The 16,174-nt window shown below is 36.5% G+C and overlaps 1 protein-coding gene across 4 annotated transcripts; it reads right to left on the bottom strand.

Annotated features, from left to right (window-relative positions):
• Window positions 1–544: 544 nt before the first annotated feature.
• LOC122091900 (protein GDAP2 homolog) lies at window positions 545–12,269 on the bottom strand. 4 transcript variants are annotated; one of them, XM_042662143.1, is made up of 15 exons: window positions 12,032–12,269; window positions 11,043–11,582; window positions 10,745–10,822; window positions 9,755–9,810; window positions 9,142–9,261; window positions 8,985–9,055; window positions 8,404–8,497; window positions 7,837–8,049; window positions 4,746–4,997; window positions 4,315–4,423; window positions 4,010–4,077; window positions 1,913–1,982; window positions 1,763–1,837; window positions 1,567–1,649; window positions 545–1,083 (listed from the first exon to the last, which is right to left on the bottom strand). In XM_042662143.1, exons 2-15 carry the CDS (start codon window positions 11,385–11,387, stop codon window positions 1,011–1,013), a joined length of 1,707 nt encoding a protein of 568 aa, XP_042518077.1. In that variant the 5' UTR covers window positions 11,388–11,582; window positions 12,032–12,269; the 3' UTR covers window positions 545–1,010. The 4 variants fall into 4 exon arrangements, with proteins under 4 accessions (XP_042518077.1, XP_042518075.1, XP_042518074.1 ...); XM_042662141.1 differs by having other exon boundaries at window positions 1,567–1,658; window positions 11,043–11,530; window positions 12,032–12,260; XM_042662140.1 differs by having other exon boundaries at window positions 1,567–1,658; window positions 12,032–12,260.
• Between the last annotated feature and the right edge of the window lie 3,905 nt (window positions 12,270–16,174).

Raw genomic sequence — 16,174 nt, forward strand, 5'->3', positions numbered from 1 at the left:
TCTTTGGTATTATTTTTATTTTTTCGGGTGAAGAAATAAAATAACTTCAATCAACTACTAGAAAGGAGAAAACACATTTCATCAGTATATAATTTGTCAGATTTGGCTTTCCTTGCTAAGTGATGGGCAGCTGACATCATCATCATTAGAACATTGTTTTTATAAAAGTGAAATTACTACCATCCCAAGCCAAATGTTTTGATATCCAACAGAAAAGAACATAAATTCCACCACCACTTTTCCTGAACTTGATTGTTAATATTTAGTATTTTATTGTCATTGAAAAAAAAAAAACACTTCCTGGAGTCAGAAGCTCAAACATAATATTTTTCTACCAAACAAAGGAGTGCTGTCAAAATCTAAGAAGCTCCTCACGCTCTGGAAATCAAAACCTTGAGAGCTTCCATCGTGAAGATTTGAGCCAGGGAGAAAGAAAGACCCACAACCGAAGCAAAAAATGTGGCAAATGGAGAGTTCTTGTAGACGTATATATGCCTAGAGAAGCAGAATCAGCAAGAAGATGCAACAATGCTCAAGAGAAAGCTGACAAGAATACCAAAAGTATTCTAGTAAACACTAACATCCACAGTGACCAGGAAAAGCAAAGCAAGTACAAGTCGAACAAATGAGAAGAAAAATATCCACTTCCTGTTTTACCACTGTACATTTTTTTTTCTGGACTCAAGAAGTGAGAACAACAAATCTCCAAACTCCAACCAAACTCATAAATTTTTTTTTTTTTTTTTTTTTTTTTTAAAAAGGAGGGAGGGGGGGCGTGGGAGTTGGATCATCAGTATACCGAATGGGAACGGTTTTTATTCCATCTTAGGAAATTACAAAGAACAATAAATTAAGAACATCACAGAACAGAAAGCTACTAATGGTACAAAGAATGATACAACCCCCCAAACTCAAACTACAAAACGAGAGAAAAAGAAAAACAAATAAATGAAATTCCGGAACTGCCAGGTGTAAACCGCTTGATTTTTCTTAGGCTGTAAATGACATCTCTATGGTCGATATAAATATTTTGTTCTGGGGTCCACAATAAGACCCTTTCCTCCATTGACTTCAAGATCATGCCTGCAAAAACCAGCACTCAAGAAGCTGTTATCCACAATACCAATTCCAATTCCTACCTCCTATATATGGTGGATCGTCCCACAATCTCTCACCCATTCACCACTGGGGGAGGGGGGGGGGGGGGGGGGGGATTGCGCGACAGATTAATTAATTCTTTTTAGAAACAGGCGGGGGTCGGATCATTAAAGGAAAAGGTCTGAGATGAACCAAACCGAATCCAAAAGGAATATTTCAGTTTATGAAAGGATCTTTCAAGGAAAAAAGGCGCATGGTTTGAACTTTCTAACCACAGCTAGATTGCATGACCCAACAGTCATTTAATGCACTGGTTTTGAACATAAGCAATAGAGTGCAACTCGAGATGGGGCCTGTTGAAATTCAACAATTGCACAACTCAGTTGCACCCCTATACCATGCAATAAACAAAAAGTCCAATATCAACCCTTTTCTTCTAAATGAGTCCAAAAGAAAAGAAAACTCAACTGAAACACAAAATCAGGGATTGTCAACTGCTCACGAGGAACATATTTGAATAGCTGAAGAAGCCGATCAACATACACAACTTTCTTCCACACCTTAAGAGATCAAAATTAGCTTCAGGTCCCTTCCAAATGCAGGTAATTACAAAATGAAATTTCACTAATGAACCGAAAAACGAGGGAAATGTACAAAGACGCACCACAGCATCTACAAACAATTGCAGAGCAAGGATTGCTGCCTTCACTCCAAATGTTGGATGAAGAACATATATTGCCTACATGATAGGAAAATAAATCAGATTCAGAGAACAAAGAAATCTTAGTCAAATGGGATACTCAAGAGTGCTTACATGCAAGTTATGCTGGTGCTTCCGACCAAGTATTTGTTGCAATCTCCTCATCCACCCCAGGTCGGGTTGACTGTTTAGTCCACAAACAATAAATAATAATGATAGGATGAAATGCTGTAAACAATTACACAGGTTTAGAACTAAACACCGAAATTTCGTCATCTTAAATAGTAGTAAAGACGAATACTTGAAGTGGACCGAAAGGCCATAAATTGGAAGGAAAATCAAAAAGGGGCAAGATAGATTAAAAACTATTCGGAAGTTCGCTCAGTATTTGTCAGGCAATGCACTTGATAGCCTTTCCTGGTAACTAATAAAGTGGGGTGAGGTCAGCTTCATGAGATTAGTTACTTAAAGAGTTAGATTATGATACTAATTAGCAAGTAAAATGCTCTGTTTTGAGTCTATTAAGTCAAGTCAGCGTGAGAGAGTGACTAAGAATCCTTCAATGAGTTAGTTTGATGCAGAACCCGGGGTTTGAATATCCTACTTGGTTCGCTTATGGGCCCACCCAATCAATTAAAATCCAAGCCCAAGGAAACAATGGCAATACGGTAAATAATCTGAAGTTATCAAAGTGGAGTGGCAGGATCATAAATATTCAGAACCTAAAAGGCTATTTGGCAGTAACAAGAATGAGGACGCAAAAGGAATTTGAATTAAAGGTTGAGGAAAAGACTTGGGAAGTCAAAATAAAGCACAAAATTTAATTAATAGAGAGGGGGAGGGGGCAATTGGGTCAACTAATTAAGAAAATGTTGAATCGTACAAGAGGACTTCATCTTCAACCTTACGACAGCCAAAACCCGAGGTGGAACCAGCAGCACTCAATCAATCTGAAATTTCTGGTATGGATTCCTAACACAGGACCTGCTTGAATCTAGTTCATAATCACCCGAAAGAAAACCCAGAATTTAATATCAAGCAATTGAAACTATACCAGGCAGAACAAAGAATTGCAGATCTGAAATTCAATGCACACCCACAGCAGGGGTCATGTTCAGGTCCGAGTTTCATGGGCTTGAACCGCGTTAGAGTGAAGATCCAAACCCCCAGAATATTAAAGTTAGAAGCAGTTCTCAATCGTGAGGGACCGTTCTTACCACCAGAACAGGGGATGGGGGAGAAAACTAGAAAAGGAAAATGGTGGAGGAGAGAGAAGGGGATTCGCAAAGGAGGGGTTCTTGCTGGGAAGAAGAGAAAAGAGAGAGGGGGAGGGAGCAAATACACACCAGGCCACTAGGGCACAAAGCATAAAAAACAATCTCAATTCATTCTTTCTTTTCTGCCTTTTCAATCATTGGTTGCGAGTATTTAAAGGAAGAAAAAAATCCTAATAAAAATGGAAACCTAACTAAATGGAAACTACTCTAAAACAAGGAAATTAAAATATGGAAACTATCCCCTATGTAATCTACTCAGATAAAATGAAGACTACAATTTTATTCCACAAAATGAAGCCTATATATTTTAATGAACAACTACCAAACTTGGATCTGACTCTTGGTCTGGGTTCTCAAACGGGTTCAGCCCAGTCCAAAGAACTGCTCCTGCATCATAGTTTAAGAATTTTAAAAGTTTCTGTATGTGTATACCCCCTCCCATCATTCTGTTACACCAAACCAGACCAGATTTTGGTTCAGATCGACAATTGGATTGTGCTAACAATTCTGTCCTGTTATTGTTGGTTTTTAAGTGACTTGGCTATAAGCATAATCCTTGTTTCTAAATTCTTTCTAAAGCCTTGAACTGCATTGGGGGAAGGGGTGTTTATTTTAAAAGACTTCAATGTTGGCTTGTCCAAAGTTGAACTATTTCCAGGGAAGTTCAAACTTATCAACTACTCTTTTTTTTTTTTTTTTTTGGGGGGTGGGTGTGGGGGTTATGGGGAGCGAGGTGCTAGCGGCACTCATGGTACAGAGATAAAATCTTCAATTGTTTTACAATAAATGAGTATCTTTTCCCCAATATAGTCCTCAGAAAATATTTTTAGGCATATAGAATTATTCAACGCAAGACAGACAGTTTTATAATGCATGCATAAGTTAAAAGCCTCACATTATTACATGTTCTGCAAGGCAATCATACCGAACTTACAGCTTTAAGGAGGCTGCAGAGTGGAAGTAAACAATAGTGTAAGGCTTCTGCATTATGGGCTCAAACTCCTGAAAATTTTTATTTGTCAAGGAATAGTTTCAGTCTAAACAGACATACAGAAACTTAGCATAGCAATGGAACTTGCAAACAAAATCAGAACAAAAGAAGCAAGAAGAAATTCATGCATTTGGCAACATTTAATCAAGAGAGGAAGGGATGGAGGGTTAGCAACTAATGAATGTTTATCTAGACAGGAGATTTTATGAACTAATAACGCCGCACCAAAGCAAGACATGATTTGATACCTTTACCACATAAAGCACAAACCGCTCCAGATCAAGACAACGAAGCAGAAAATGAGCACCAACAACAACCATTACTGGACGCCCCTCACTGTCTACACCGCCACGATAACTGAAATATCAAAACAAAAAGCTACATAACATACCAGAATATCAAAATAGCACTAGCCCTAAATGACTTCAAAGTTAGAAATTTACATATGGTAATAGAACAAATTTTACTACTTAAATGATGGCCTATATAACCAATGCATTTATTAGACAGTGCAAGATCACACTCCCAATAGCAAAACGATTTCCTATATAACCAATGATATTTAATAGACAGTGCAAGATAACTCCCAAAGCAATACATATTAACATAACATGGAAATGCGAAATTAAATAATATCTATAATTTGCAAGCAAAGAAAATTTATAACAAGAATACTTACACAATCTTCATTTCTGCAATTTCAGAAAGACTAAGAGAATTTGCTTTAGCGAGATATCTAGAATGGAGTGAGTATTCTTCAGCAGAAGATAATGGAGGGCCACCAAGATCACCAAATCCAAGCAATTTAGCACAATTGAATCCGCTCCGTGCTTGAGCAGCTTTCTCCCATTGCTCCTTACGTCTCTGATCTGGATCTTTAATTAGGGACATAAATGCAGGATCCAGATGGGATGCCAAATAAGATGAATTCCTGTCAACATTATTATCTTCCGGTAAGTTTAGTCAACCAATGAGAAGAAGAGACCTGGCAATAAAATATGGATTCCACCACAGAACCAAAGGGTACATATTAAAGAAAATCTCTTAGGAGTATGCAGCTTTGAATATATTGTAAGCTAAACTGCACACACAAATGCACACACCAGACAAAGATAGACAAAGAGCAATATAAGATATATATATATATAGAGAGAGAGAGAGAGAGAAAGAGAGAGAGGTCAAAATATCTGCAAAGAGCTGAAACAATAACAAGGGAGAAATTAATTGGCCAACAGGCACTACACGTCCGGTGCAGGTTATCCTTTTATTTCAATGTATCTAAAATACCTTGAACAAATGAGCTGCAAGGGTAGTTTTGCATTAGAAACTATAAGTTATTCAAGTATCGAGTAATTTTTGGTCTCCAGGTCTAAATGACCAGCTTAATAAACCTAATATGATTGGTGATTCTCATAAACCAATACAATGACCACAATTGTTTATATTCCTAGTTTCCTCTGCCCAAATCTAAAAAACAATTATCCTAGATATCAAACCTAAATTGTCCAGATAAACCATTAAAGATAACCAAGACCCAAAAGGAACTTCTAGAGCCCAGAGAAACCTCTATTTAACCAAACACCCCCTTCAATAGGTATTCCAACTGCCTTCATCAACTTTTTATAGAACCTTCTTGATATCTTACCCCTACATGTCCCCACCATATTCTTTAAACAGTAGACCCAAAGCCTCTCAATTGGCTAACTGAAATCCCTACAACCATATGTCAATGAACTTTCCTTTATAAATCCATATTTCCTTGAGCCTTAAAAAATTAGCATTAGCATTACATGGCTGTCAAATGAAGAGATCCTATTGGAACCACCAGTCCAGAAAGCTCACTTAGACATGTCCTCGGCTCTGGCCTCAATAGGAAAACCAGTCCCTTTACTTGGTTAAAGAGTATCCATGTCCCCAAAATAATCATAGCACCTTGAAAATGGATGCCTGATCTAGCAAAAATTCTTAATTGTAGATGTTACTAAATCCTTGGTTTGGAGTGTTTATACGAAATAATTTCTTTTAATAAAACAAAAAAAAAAAAAAAAAAAAGTCCAAACAAAAAAGGTGAACGAAGAGAAAAAAGGATAAGAAATGAGAAAAGAAAGATGAGGGTAAAACGATGAGAAGAGAGTAAGGAGAAAGAGGCACACAACCCAACAAGTCAGATAGTCAAAGCTATATGGGGTTGGCTATATGGATCCTTGCCATCCAATAGGCTCTATCCGAGGTCATGCTTGGGACAAGACCGAGACTAAGCATGCCATTCCTCACCACTTCGCCTATGGTCATTTTAGGCCAACCCCTAGCTCTTTTAGCTCCTTGATTCTGAATCCGATCACTCCTTACTTGGGAACTTTTGAATTATTTAGTTCTCGTAGATGGTCATTGAGTCATGGATTGAAATATGGGTTGATACAAAAATGTAAAGAAATTTTTTTATTGTGCAGACTTTTGATTTCTTATTATTTTTTGTGCTTAGCAGGGCTGTCAAGAATTCGTTATCTCATTTTTCCTTTCATAAAAGTAGGTTGGGTAATGGATTGTCTTGGTGGTGGACATAATGCATGTAAGACGCTTTGGCTTGACCGATCTATATGGTACGTCAGGTAAACAGCCGGTACCTTATGTATGTCGTTATAAGCTTGTGGCTGATTTGTAGTAGTGCATCAGGTTGATAGCCGGCACTTATTATAATTAGCCATAACCCGTCAATCTTTTTGCATGGATCCTTGCGCTCATTGTTGCTTGGAATCTCCATGTAGTCAACCCCATTAAGTTGGGATAATGTTTTGTATGTTGTTGTTGTTGTATAAAAATAGCTCGGGTGATAGATTGTCTTGGTGGTGGACGTAATGCATGTAGGACGTGGTTTGGCTTGACCGATCTATATGGCACATCAGGTAGATAGTGGTACCTTATTATAGTCTATCGTTCTAAGCCAGTGGCTGATTTATAGCGGTGCTTTAGGTTAACAACTGGCACTTATTATAATAAGCCATAACCCATCAAACTTTTTGCATGGATCCTCGCGCTCGACCTTGCTTGGAATCTCCATGTAGCCGACCCCATTAAGTTAGAATAAGGTTTTGGATGTTATTGTTGTTGTTGTTGTTGCTACTTTATTGATGCACTAATTTGTTGAATCAAACTTACATAGCTAAAACTAATTTTGTTAGACCAAACTTACATAGTTAAAGATATCCAACACTTAAAAAAATACAAAGTTAGAGCCTTGGAGGTGTAAAAGAAAAATAAATGTGTTCCTCTATAAACTGTGAAAGCTAACATATCCACTAATATGAGAAGCAATCTATTTCATTTCACATATTTTTGGTATATTCATAGAACAGATGATTAATTATCTCATTGACCAGTTCCTAGGCACATCAAGAATTGCCCTTGTCTCTTCAATGAACACTTGGCAGGAAAAGAAATGCTGAAGGTATTCAAAGTAACAAATATGAAATATAAGTAGAGTATGTTATCAGCATCAAAGACTGGCAGAATAAAAGCTCCAAGCAGCAACAAAAATGAAAGCATGTTGGAAAAGCCCAAACAACGCAAAATTAGCTCAACATCTGATTAATTCCTGTAGAAATTATCTGTATCATCTTCACCATGCAGCATGAGGCTTAACAATTATAAATATATAATCTCAGGATCTGCTTTCAGATTATAAACACTTTTATTTCAGTAACAGTGAGTATAATTCCACACCAACTATCTTAATTAAAGAGCAAAAACAGAAGAGAACCAATTCCACTAACCGTCTCATTGTCAATCCAACATCACTGACGGGAAGATCTGCTATATCCGCAGGGGGTTTAGGAGCTGTACTAGTTACAACAGGCAAAGGTTTTATTCTGATCTTCCGTTCATCTGATATTGTCTCACCATTCTCATCCCCAACATCCGCAGGAAGCTTTAACACTGCAACTTCCTCCTCATGCTTATCCCTAGGGAAGTAAAGTGGAAGTAGTCTGCATGGTAGAATGGATTAAGGGAATAAAAATGCCATAAGTAGAATCATCGCAGTATAAACCAAATGTAAGTGTCAATATTTTACATAGTCCAGAGTAGAGAAGCTTGTCATAATGGTCCACGTAGAACTGCCACATGGTAGGATGACGGGGCAATTTGAAAATTTGGATATATAGGTCAAGGTGGGTCAAAAAGGTGGATAGTGTAGAGAAGCTTATCTCAATTTCCATGGAGGACTTTTTCCCTCATTTGTTTGTTTCTTCCTTTTTTTTTTCCATAGGAAAATGAGACCACATTTAAATACTTAGTTATCTTAAACTACAATAGTAAAAGAAACAGCGGAACTGAAGTACCTTTTATATATCTCAGTATCAGATGATGGGATAGTACAGAAAACAACAGCCATAATTTTATCTTTCTGCTTCTCTAGAAACCGTCTTACAGTTCCTGATTCCAGATGAAAGAAGAAATGATAAAAGAGAATAGGGTATCTGAATACTTCCAGAATTGAGAGCAAAAATTACGGATGCAACGAAAAGAGTAAGGGGAAAAAACATACACACTTGCATATGCACACATTGAAGATAAGCCTTGCTAAGTAAGGGGACTCTAGGGTGGAGTTGCCCTTGGATCTCCACCCAATGGTTGATCATGAGGTATATATGTCTCATACTATGTCCTTTTGACTGATTTTTTAGTGTATCCTACCTTACCCATTGAGCATTTTGCTTTCTGATACTGTGTCCTTTATTTTTGCAGCTTTTTTCTTTTTTTTTCTCTATTCAACAATTCTGCTTTTGGGAGGTACATAAGTATGATTCTACATATTTCTTCTCATATAAATCCAGATTATTTAAAGCAGTCTTTTGTAAATACAAAAAAGCATCAGAAAATGAAATAAATAAAATAGCAAAAGAGTAGGAGAATGGCTCACTTATTGCCACATGTGCAGCAGGTTCACGAGGATAATTTTTAGCCTCTGTATATATACATCCCATAGCAATGCTGCACTTAAAGAATTCAAGCTAAATTCAGTTGCAGTAACTTCACAAGGGAAGGGATGAACCAAACGAAGGGGCAAGGCTGCGAACCTCTGAAGTCCATTCTCAATGAGAAGCTCAAGGCATGAGCGGTAGCAGTGACACAGAGCATTCTCCGCAGCAGTATGATATTTGACTGCATACTTTGGACCAACAGTATGTATAACCCTCCTGTAAACCATGGTAAGAAAATTCAAGGTTATGTCATCAAACCATGCCTTCAACTTGTACAGAGAACAAACAAGCACAGAAAAAGAAACACAAATTCATGAATGATAACACATGCCGCACAATCATACAAATGCTTGATCTGACATGCGAACTTCATGAATGTCAATAGGAAATGTTTTCTCACAAATACTGGTTATGCAACCTTTAATTATGTGAAAACATCACATACAAAGTTGCAGTCATAATGGTTTCATAACTGGGGCAGCTAAGATGACAGGCCCGGTGAAATTGACCTTTCATAGAGGAAAAAAAATGTGTGCATTTACACTTTCAAGTTTTGAGTTATCATATTTATAACCAAATATATGACATAATTTAGGAGGAGAACTTGTTGAATACTTCAGCAGGGTTCTTTTTCTCCCACCATCAACAATTATAACAATCTAGGAGAGGGGTAAAAAAATATCAAAAATCAATAATTTTTTACACCTACCGAGCAGGAAGATCATATGCATTTGTAACTTTTGCCATTCCAGTCCGGCATCCACCCTGTGAAGCAACAAAGACAGAGAATAATTGCCAAACCATGACAAAGAACACATCATAAGAAAGCCATGGCAAAAATCAATGAGAATAGCATTGTTTTAGTCTGTTCTATTTATACTGCTTAGTCCAATATTTCTTCTGTGCTTCAGTTTATCCTGTTACATCTTTTCTTTCTCTCTTGTTGAAATATAATATCATAATAAGAGCAAAATGAATTAGAAACATGTTCTCATGTGCAAACATGCTGTAGACCATCAGACTGGACTGGAAATCAAGAATTTCATGCTATTATGTAGTCTAGTATGTATGGAGAAGGTCTTTGAATGTGATAGAAACTATAAAGAATAGCACGCAGCTAATACTTTTATAGAAAATCAGAGTACATAATGCAACTGCCAATGGGGAATCCTAAGTACTCAAATTTGCAACCAGACAAGTCTATAATTTGAAGCCAACCAAGCACAAGAATACACAATAAGTCAACATAGTTACCATATCATCTGAACCAAAATTCACTAAGCATTACAATTATTTGGGAACAGCTTAAAATCACTCCTTCGACATTATACAGACCACACATTCTGTTAAATTATATGATCTGAAGTTTTCACCCACTGTCTTGATCAATGAGCTTTTTGGCCTCAACTTGTCCTCTCAGATACATCAACTTACACTATAACTTGAATTAGATATATGTAAAATATTTTCTGTGTTCCAGGCTTCTAACACTAACATCTCTTAACATCCCATGGTCTCATCTGATGCTAAAACAAAAATTTCAATTACTTCTGTATGGAGGCTATAAACCCATGCAGAAATCAGACATTGTATAAGTTCTTTACACACTCAAGCAGACAATTATAGGTACTTCACAAATCTTTTGCCAAGAATTTTTACTTGGAAAAAGGAGTGAAGAAAATATCAACGTCTTAATTACCAGTGTTGCACATTCTTCTGCAAGACCAGGTCCAGCTGCAGCATACAAACCAGGGCTGCTGTGTGCTTCGTCCAAACTCTGCAAACCACATACATAAGTAAAATGAGTCCTCTAACTGGATTCATGGGTAATTATCATCACGTGAATATTTAAGCCAGGGATGTTTAATAGAAGAGTAAACATTCTTTCCCATAGAAACTCAAATTCCCCATAATCCCAAGTTTCAAAGTAGGAAATTATAACTTTATTACAATTTCTTTCTGACAAATAACCAGATCATGATCATATGGGGGCTCACCTCATTGGAAGAGTTAACCACTGCATCTACCTCAATATTCCAAGGGTTCCCCCGCCAAAGATATATCTTGGAGTTGATTTCATGGTGCACAGGAAACCTTGAGACTATCCCATTGGAACTAGAACTACTCTCTGCTCCAGAAGAAGACGTTAGAGGATCCGAAAAGTAGGAGTTAGGATAAGAAGGATCCTCATTGTCATACCCCAAAGTGGGCCTCTGCTCTGTGTCGCTCCAACGTGGAACTTGATCGAGATGTACCACATAGTCCCCTGTGTCTGTAGCTATCCCTCCACTATCCGTAGGACTCCCACCGCGGGGAGTGGCCGAAACCACACTCCGGTACATCCTTCGGACCCAAAATCAAATCTTTACCACCCTGTTACCGTATAATTGAAGACCTCGTAAAGAACAATTTCCATTTCCTTCTCCTCTGGACAGGCCCTGAATCCTTGATTATACCCCCATCATTTCACGAATTGCACACCCAACTGCAACAAATGGTTCAGAAATAGTAAACCCTAATTGATTACAAGACTTCACCTGCAAAAACAGAACACCCAACTCACGACCAACATATTACCAATAAGAGGAGATAAAAACAGCACCTTCTGATTTCTTTGAAATAAAAAATGAAGCTAAATTATTTAAACGAACAGATTGGTATCCAGAGGTCTACTATGATCAAATGAACAACGCTTCTCAACAGATGAAAATCAAAAGCCAAAATCTAAACTCGAATTTGAAAAGAACACAAGGAAATTCCAATTAATCTTCACAAAGCTTTCACAAATACACCTCTCCCAAATTGAAAATTCACCCGCAAACCACACAATTATTGGTACTTCGATCCTGTAAATATACCCGGGCACAATTACCATAAAATTGGGAAATAAAAAGGATGAAAACGAAGCCCTAACATGCAGTCTAACGTTAAATCCCGTCAAGCAAGAGGGGTACAAAAAGGAATCTGCAGAAGAGGGGAGAAATACCTGATCCTCGCAGACCTCACGATGCTTCACTAGATCACGGTTGTTCTCAACGTCTTAATGAAAGCTTATTCGGATTTCGGAAAATCTTTCGCGTCAAAGAATTTGGTGAGAAAATGAAATTGGATAGTCATTAGTCATTACACCCTCTAGCTTCTTATAATTTCACAACCCAACCCACATAGAACATAGTATGACTCATATATTTTTTGGTAATATATGTCTCGAATTTTTTTTTTTTCAAACAATATATGTCTCGAATTAGAGAATCTAATTTACCAAAAAATTAAAGCACGGAATATTCACACCCACCGCCCAAAAAAACAATGGGGTTTAGCAGTTTAGCTCATAAAATCATTGATAGGCTTTTCCTTTTTTCTTGTACATGACCTCTTGTAAAGTCTTTTTCTTATTTGAAATCAAATCTTGGTGATTATATCAAATAGTTCTTCCAGTGAATTGGTATAATTACTTATCATATTCTATCTCAAGAAACGAGTGAACATGTCTTGAATCTTGATAGGGGAATTCGGGGCACGTTATAGTCTTGAATTGAATGCGTTATCTAATTTTAATATTTCGTTCCGAACTCTTGTCTCATAGGATATACATACATTTTGATTCCGTTGAGGCTTTTAGTCTAAGTTGGATGGTATCTAGGTCTTCGACCTGACTAATTCCACGGGTCGATATTGACCCCACAGCTGTATGGGCTTTTTTTCTGGGAGAAGTGTAAGTGATGTATTGGAAAAGGAAAAAATGAAATATTACAAAAAAAAAAAAAAAGACCTAACCGGGTTTGACCACTTAAAAACCTTGCATCGTGAATGCCCATTTAAATAAACGGACCTAGCTTTGGGAGGCATGGTACGATTTATAATCGGGTCAGTCGGTGTCGGGCTTTAATCAGGCTACCTTAAACGGATCTTAACAAGACCTTAATCGGGTTACAAACCTATTTAAGGTGCCTACCCTAAAATTCTTTTCTTAAGTGGATTGAAGGCCCCGAAATATGTGAAACAAATCTTTAATAAAGAAGAGAATGATATGAGATTATTGTTGTTCTTAAAAAAGAAACAACAAGCGATTATGACCGTTGCAACTTACAAAACAAAGCTTAATTAATCAAATCCTATTACAAAGCAAAAAACTAAGAAACTTGATTAGTTTCTTACTAGCAATGGCAAAATAAGAATTTTATGTAGTATTAAACGGGGTTGAGCTACAATGAGTCACTCAAATTGGGCGTATAAATGTATCAATTTGGTCGGGGGCCCAACAAACTAAGTACTTGCACCGTGGACACTTGATTAATAAACATGTTAGGTTTATTAATCCGATCGATCTAGGTTGGGCTATAAACGTGTCAGGCTCAGTTGGAACTACCTCTGCGGGCTCAAAATTGATACCCCTAATTAGAACAAGTGTTGCTGCTTGTGGGTCTTATGTTTGGCATAAAACAACTACTACGTAAGAAATGGTGAGAGAAGGCAATCATGGATTAGCATTGAAAAAAATAGTTTCAACCAGAGCTGAATAGAAAATGCAAATATGATATATATAGTCACTCACATTTAATCGGAATAAAGGCTTAATTAAGTTGAGTTTGGATTTTAAACCATTTAGCTCATCAAAGATTAAACTTTACCATAAGATGTATCACAAAATTTTCTTCATAGAAAGTGCTCCAAGGCTTCATTTGTTTTCATGTAAAAGATGTGGAAAAGTTATGTTTTCTTTCTAATATACAATAATTGTTTGGATTTAAAATGAAAAAAAAAAAAAAAAAAAACTGATATTGAAAAAATGAAACTTAAAAAGTAATAATTATTTGGAAGGAAATTACATAATAGAAGGGAGATAAATGATTGAATTTTGCCATCAAATTGTCAACTAATTAATCAATTTGTGTAATGAAATTCCCAAATCACCCTTCCATGTTCCTAAAGGATGAGACTTCCCTAGGTGAGTTCTATAATTTTTTACTTCACATATAGTAAACAAAAACAAAAATTTCACCTTATGAATGATCAAAATTTTTCCTTATGGATGACTAACAAAATCTAAAATTTCTTTGCTTTATGAATGATTAACAAAAAAAAAAAAAAAAACCAAAGTTTTTGTTTCATTAGAAATTGAAAGATTCATCATTGTAAGTCAGGCACAACATTTATTAAACGTGTCGGGTTCAAGCCCGGCTCAACTAACATTCAGTTGTTTCTGGTGTAACTGTGTTCTCCAACATGTTAAAAGCCCGCTTAGAGCTTGTTTATCCAGCCTGTCCATCTATCCCAATTATTGGTAGCCCAATTAAAGATGAGTGCTTGACCGACTATATATAAATGAGATCATGCCTCGCCTATGAGAACTAATTACTTAAGCAGATGTGAGGTCCTAAAGTGGAAAAGTCTGATTATACCCCAATCGAAACCGGCTCAGCCCGACCAATTGACACTCCTTCTAACACCTGTTTCTACGACCAAAATGAGTGCATAATTGGTTCTATTCAAGAATTTCATAAGAAAATTTCTTAACTTGAAAGCTCGAAACAATAGAATTTATTTGGCTTTTGAATCATTGCATCATCAATAATTAGGAACTATCTTTTTGTATATTCAATCACCCGCAAGTACGGGGGTTAACCTTGAAGTTGAGTAGTGAACATTTAGGCACCGTTTGATAACGTTTCTACTATTTCTGTGTCTAGAAACAACAGAAACGGCTTTTCACTTTTTCGGAAACAAGAATGGATTTTTTGGTGTTTGATAAACTTGTTTCTCAAAACATTTTTTGCAGACATATGCCACTATCATCGGACACCCAAAAGGGAGAGAGGGTTTGATTGCCACATTTTAGGTTTAAATAGTTGAGAGATTTATTAGGCACAACAGCCTTTTTTTTTTCCTCTTGAATTCATTTCTAGAAATGACGAAACAAGTCCAAAATTGTAAATAGATAATCCTAGAATTTTAAATATGTCCGACTTGTTTCATCAAAGTCATTTCTAGAATTGTAAATAGACATAAATTTTGATTTATGTTTCTAGAAATGGGTGAAACTGAACAACTTTATCAAACGTTTTCTTTGACTGTTTCTCCGTTTCTAGGAACAAAAAAACGCAGAAATGGCAGAAACGAAACGTTGTCAAACGGTGCCTTAATGTTATTCATTTAGTTCCACTTCTCTCCTTCACAGCAAGAGAAATGAAGGCGTCTCTCTCCTCCTATGGCATGCCCTCTGCTGAGCAATCTCCCACTCCCCTTTCACCACATGGACAATATTTGTTTAAGATCTCTTGCTTATTCCTGAAAAGTGAAAGAGAAAAATTCTAAATTTAACCATCTAGAATTCTTCAATCCATAATCTATCCAGTCCTCAACTAGTAAATAATGATAGAACTAAATATCGGCAACTCCCACTGTGAGCTTATACTTAGGAATTAACAATGCAATAGAACAACAATTAGCAAAAGAAAAATAAAAAAGAAATCACATGTAACACAATGATTTAAGTGGTTCATTCAAGATGGACTACGTGCGGCAAAGTGATAATTAAAATATCCACTATCTTGATAAAAAAATTACAAAGTCATAACCCTTGCATCTCGTTTCAAGATCAACCTTATATATTGAGTTTTAATACGTTACAATATAAAGAAATCCTAATCTCTAAAAGTACAAACAACTTCCAAAAACTCGAATCGAATTGGTCAATTTTGGATGGATTATATCGGTATCAACCTTGGCCAATTGCTGATCCTGACCGATCCAATCCTAACACACAAATAAGACCCAATGCTAAAAACGTAATAAATTAATTTTTATTACAAAGTAGGGGTCTGCATCGGTATCGACCTTAACTGATCTCTAGATTTTAGAACCTTGCCCTGGACATGGGGCTCCTTTTTCCCCTTCATCGAAAAACAGGACTACAGTATGTCTTGGAGTAAATAGAGATCAACGTCACCAATAACAATACTTAAAACCTGACGTATCAGTCTCAATAAAATAAATGAAACTTGAAGGCTGAAGTGACTATTAGACAGAAAGTTACTTCTCTTTATTCAACTAGGATCGCTCCAACAGCTAGTGAAGGAGTGCAGATAATTTGAATCTTGCATCAAATTCTACATATTTCTTCTAATCT

The sequence above is a fragment of the Macadamia integrifolia genome, chromosome 10 (assembly GCF_013358625.1).
Source record: "Macadamia integrifolia cultivar HAES 741 chromosome 10, SCU_Mint_v3, whole genome shotgun sequence".
In the NCBI taxonomy this organism is placed as follows: domain Eukaryota; kingdom Viridiplantae; phylum Streptophyta; class Magnoliopsida; order Proteales; family Proteaceae; genus Macadamia; species Macadamia integrifolia.

Bases quoted from the DNA above. Each gene is read 5' to 3' on its own strand.
- LOC122091900 (XM_042662141.1), bottom strand. From the start codon at position 11,387: ATGTACCGGAGTGTGGTTTCGGCCACTCCCCGCGGTGGGAGTCCTACG. The intron at 10,823-11,042 runs GTGAGCCCCCAT...TGTGGTTTGCAG, and splicing joins TGGTTAACTCTTCCAATGAG to AGTTTGGACGAAGCACACAG. The intron at 1,983-4,009 runs GTAAGTTCGGTA...TGGACTAAACAG, and splicing joins TCTGCAGCCTCCTTAAAGCT to TCAACCCGACCTGGGGTGGA.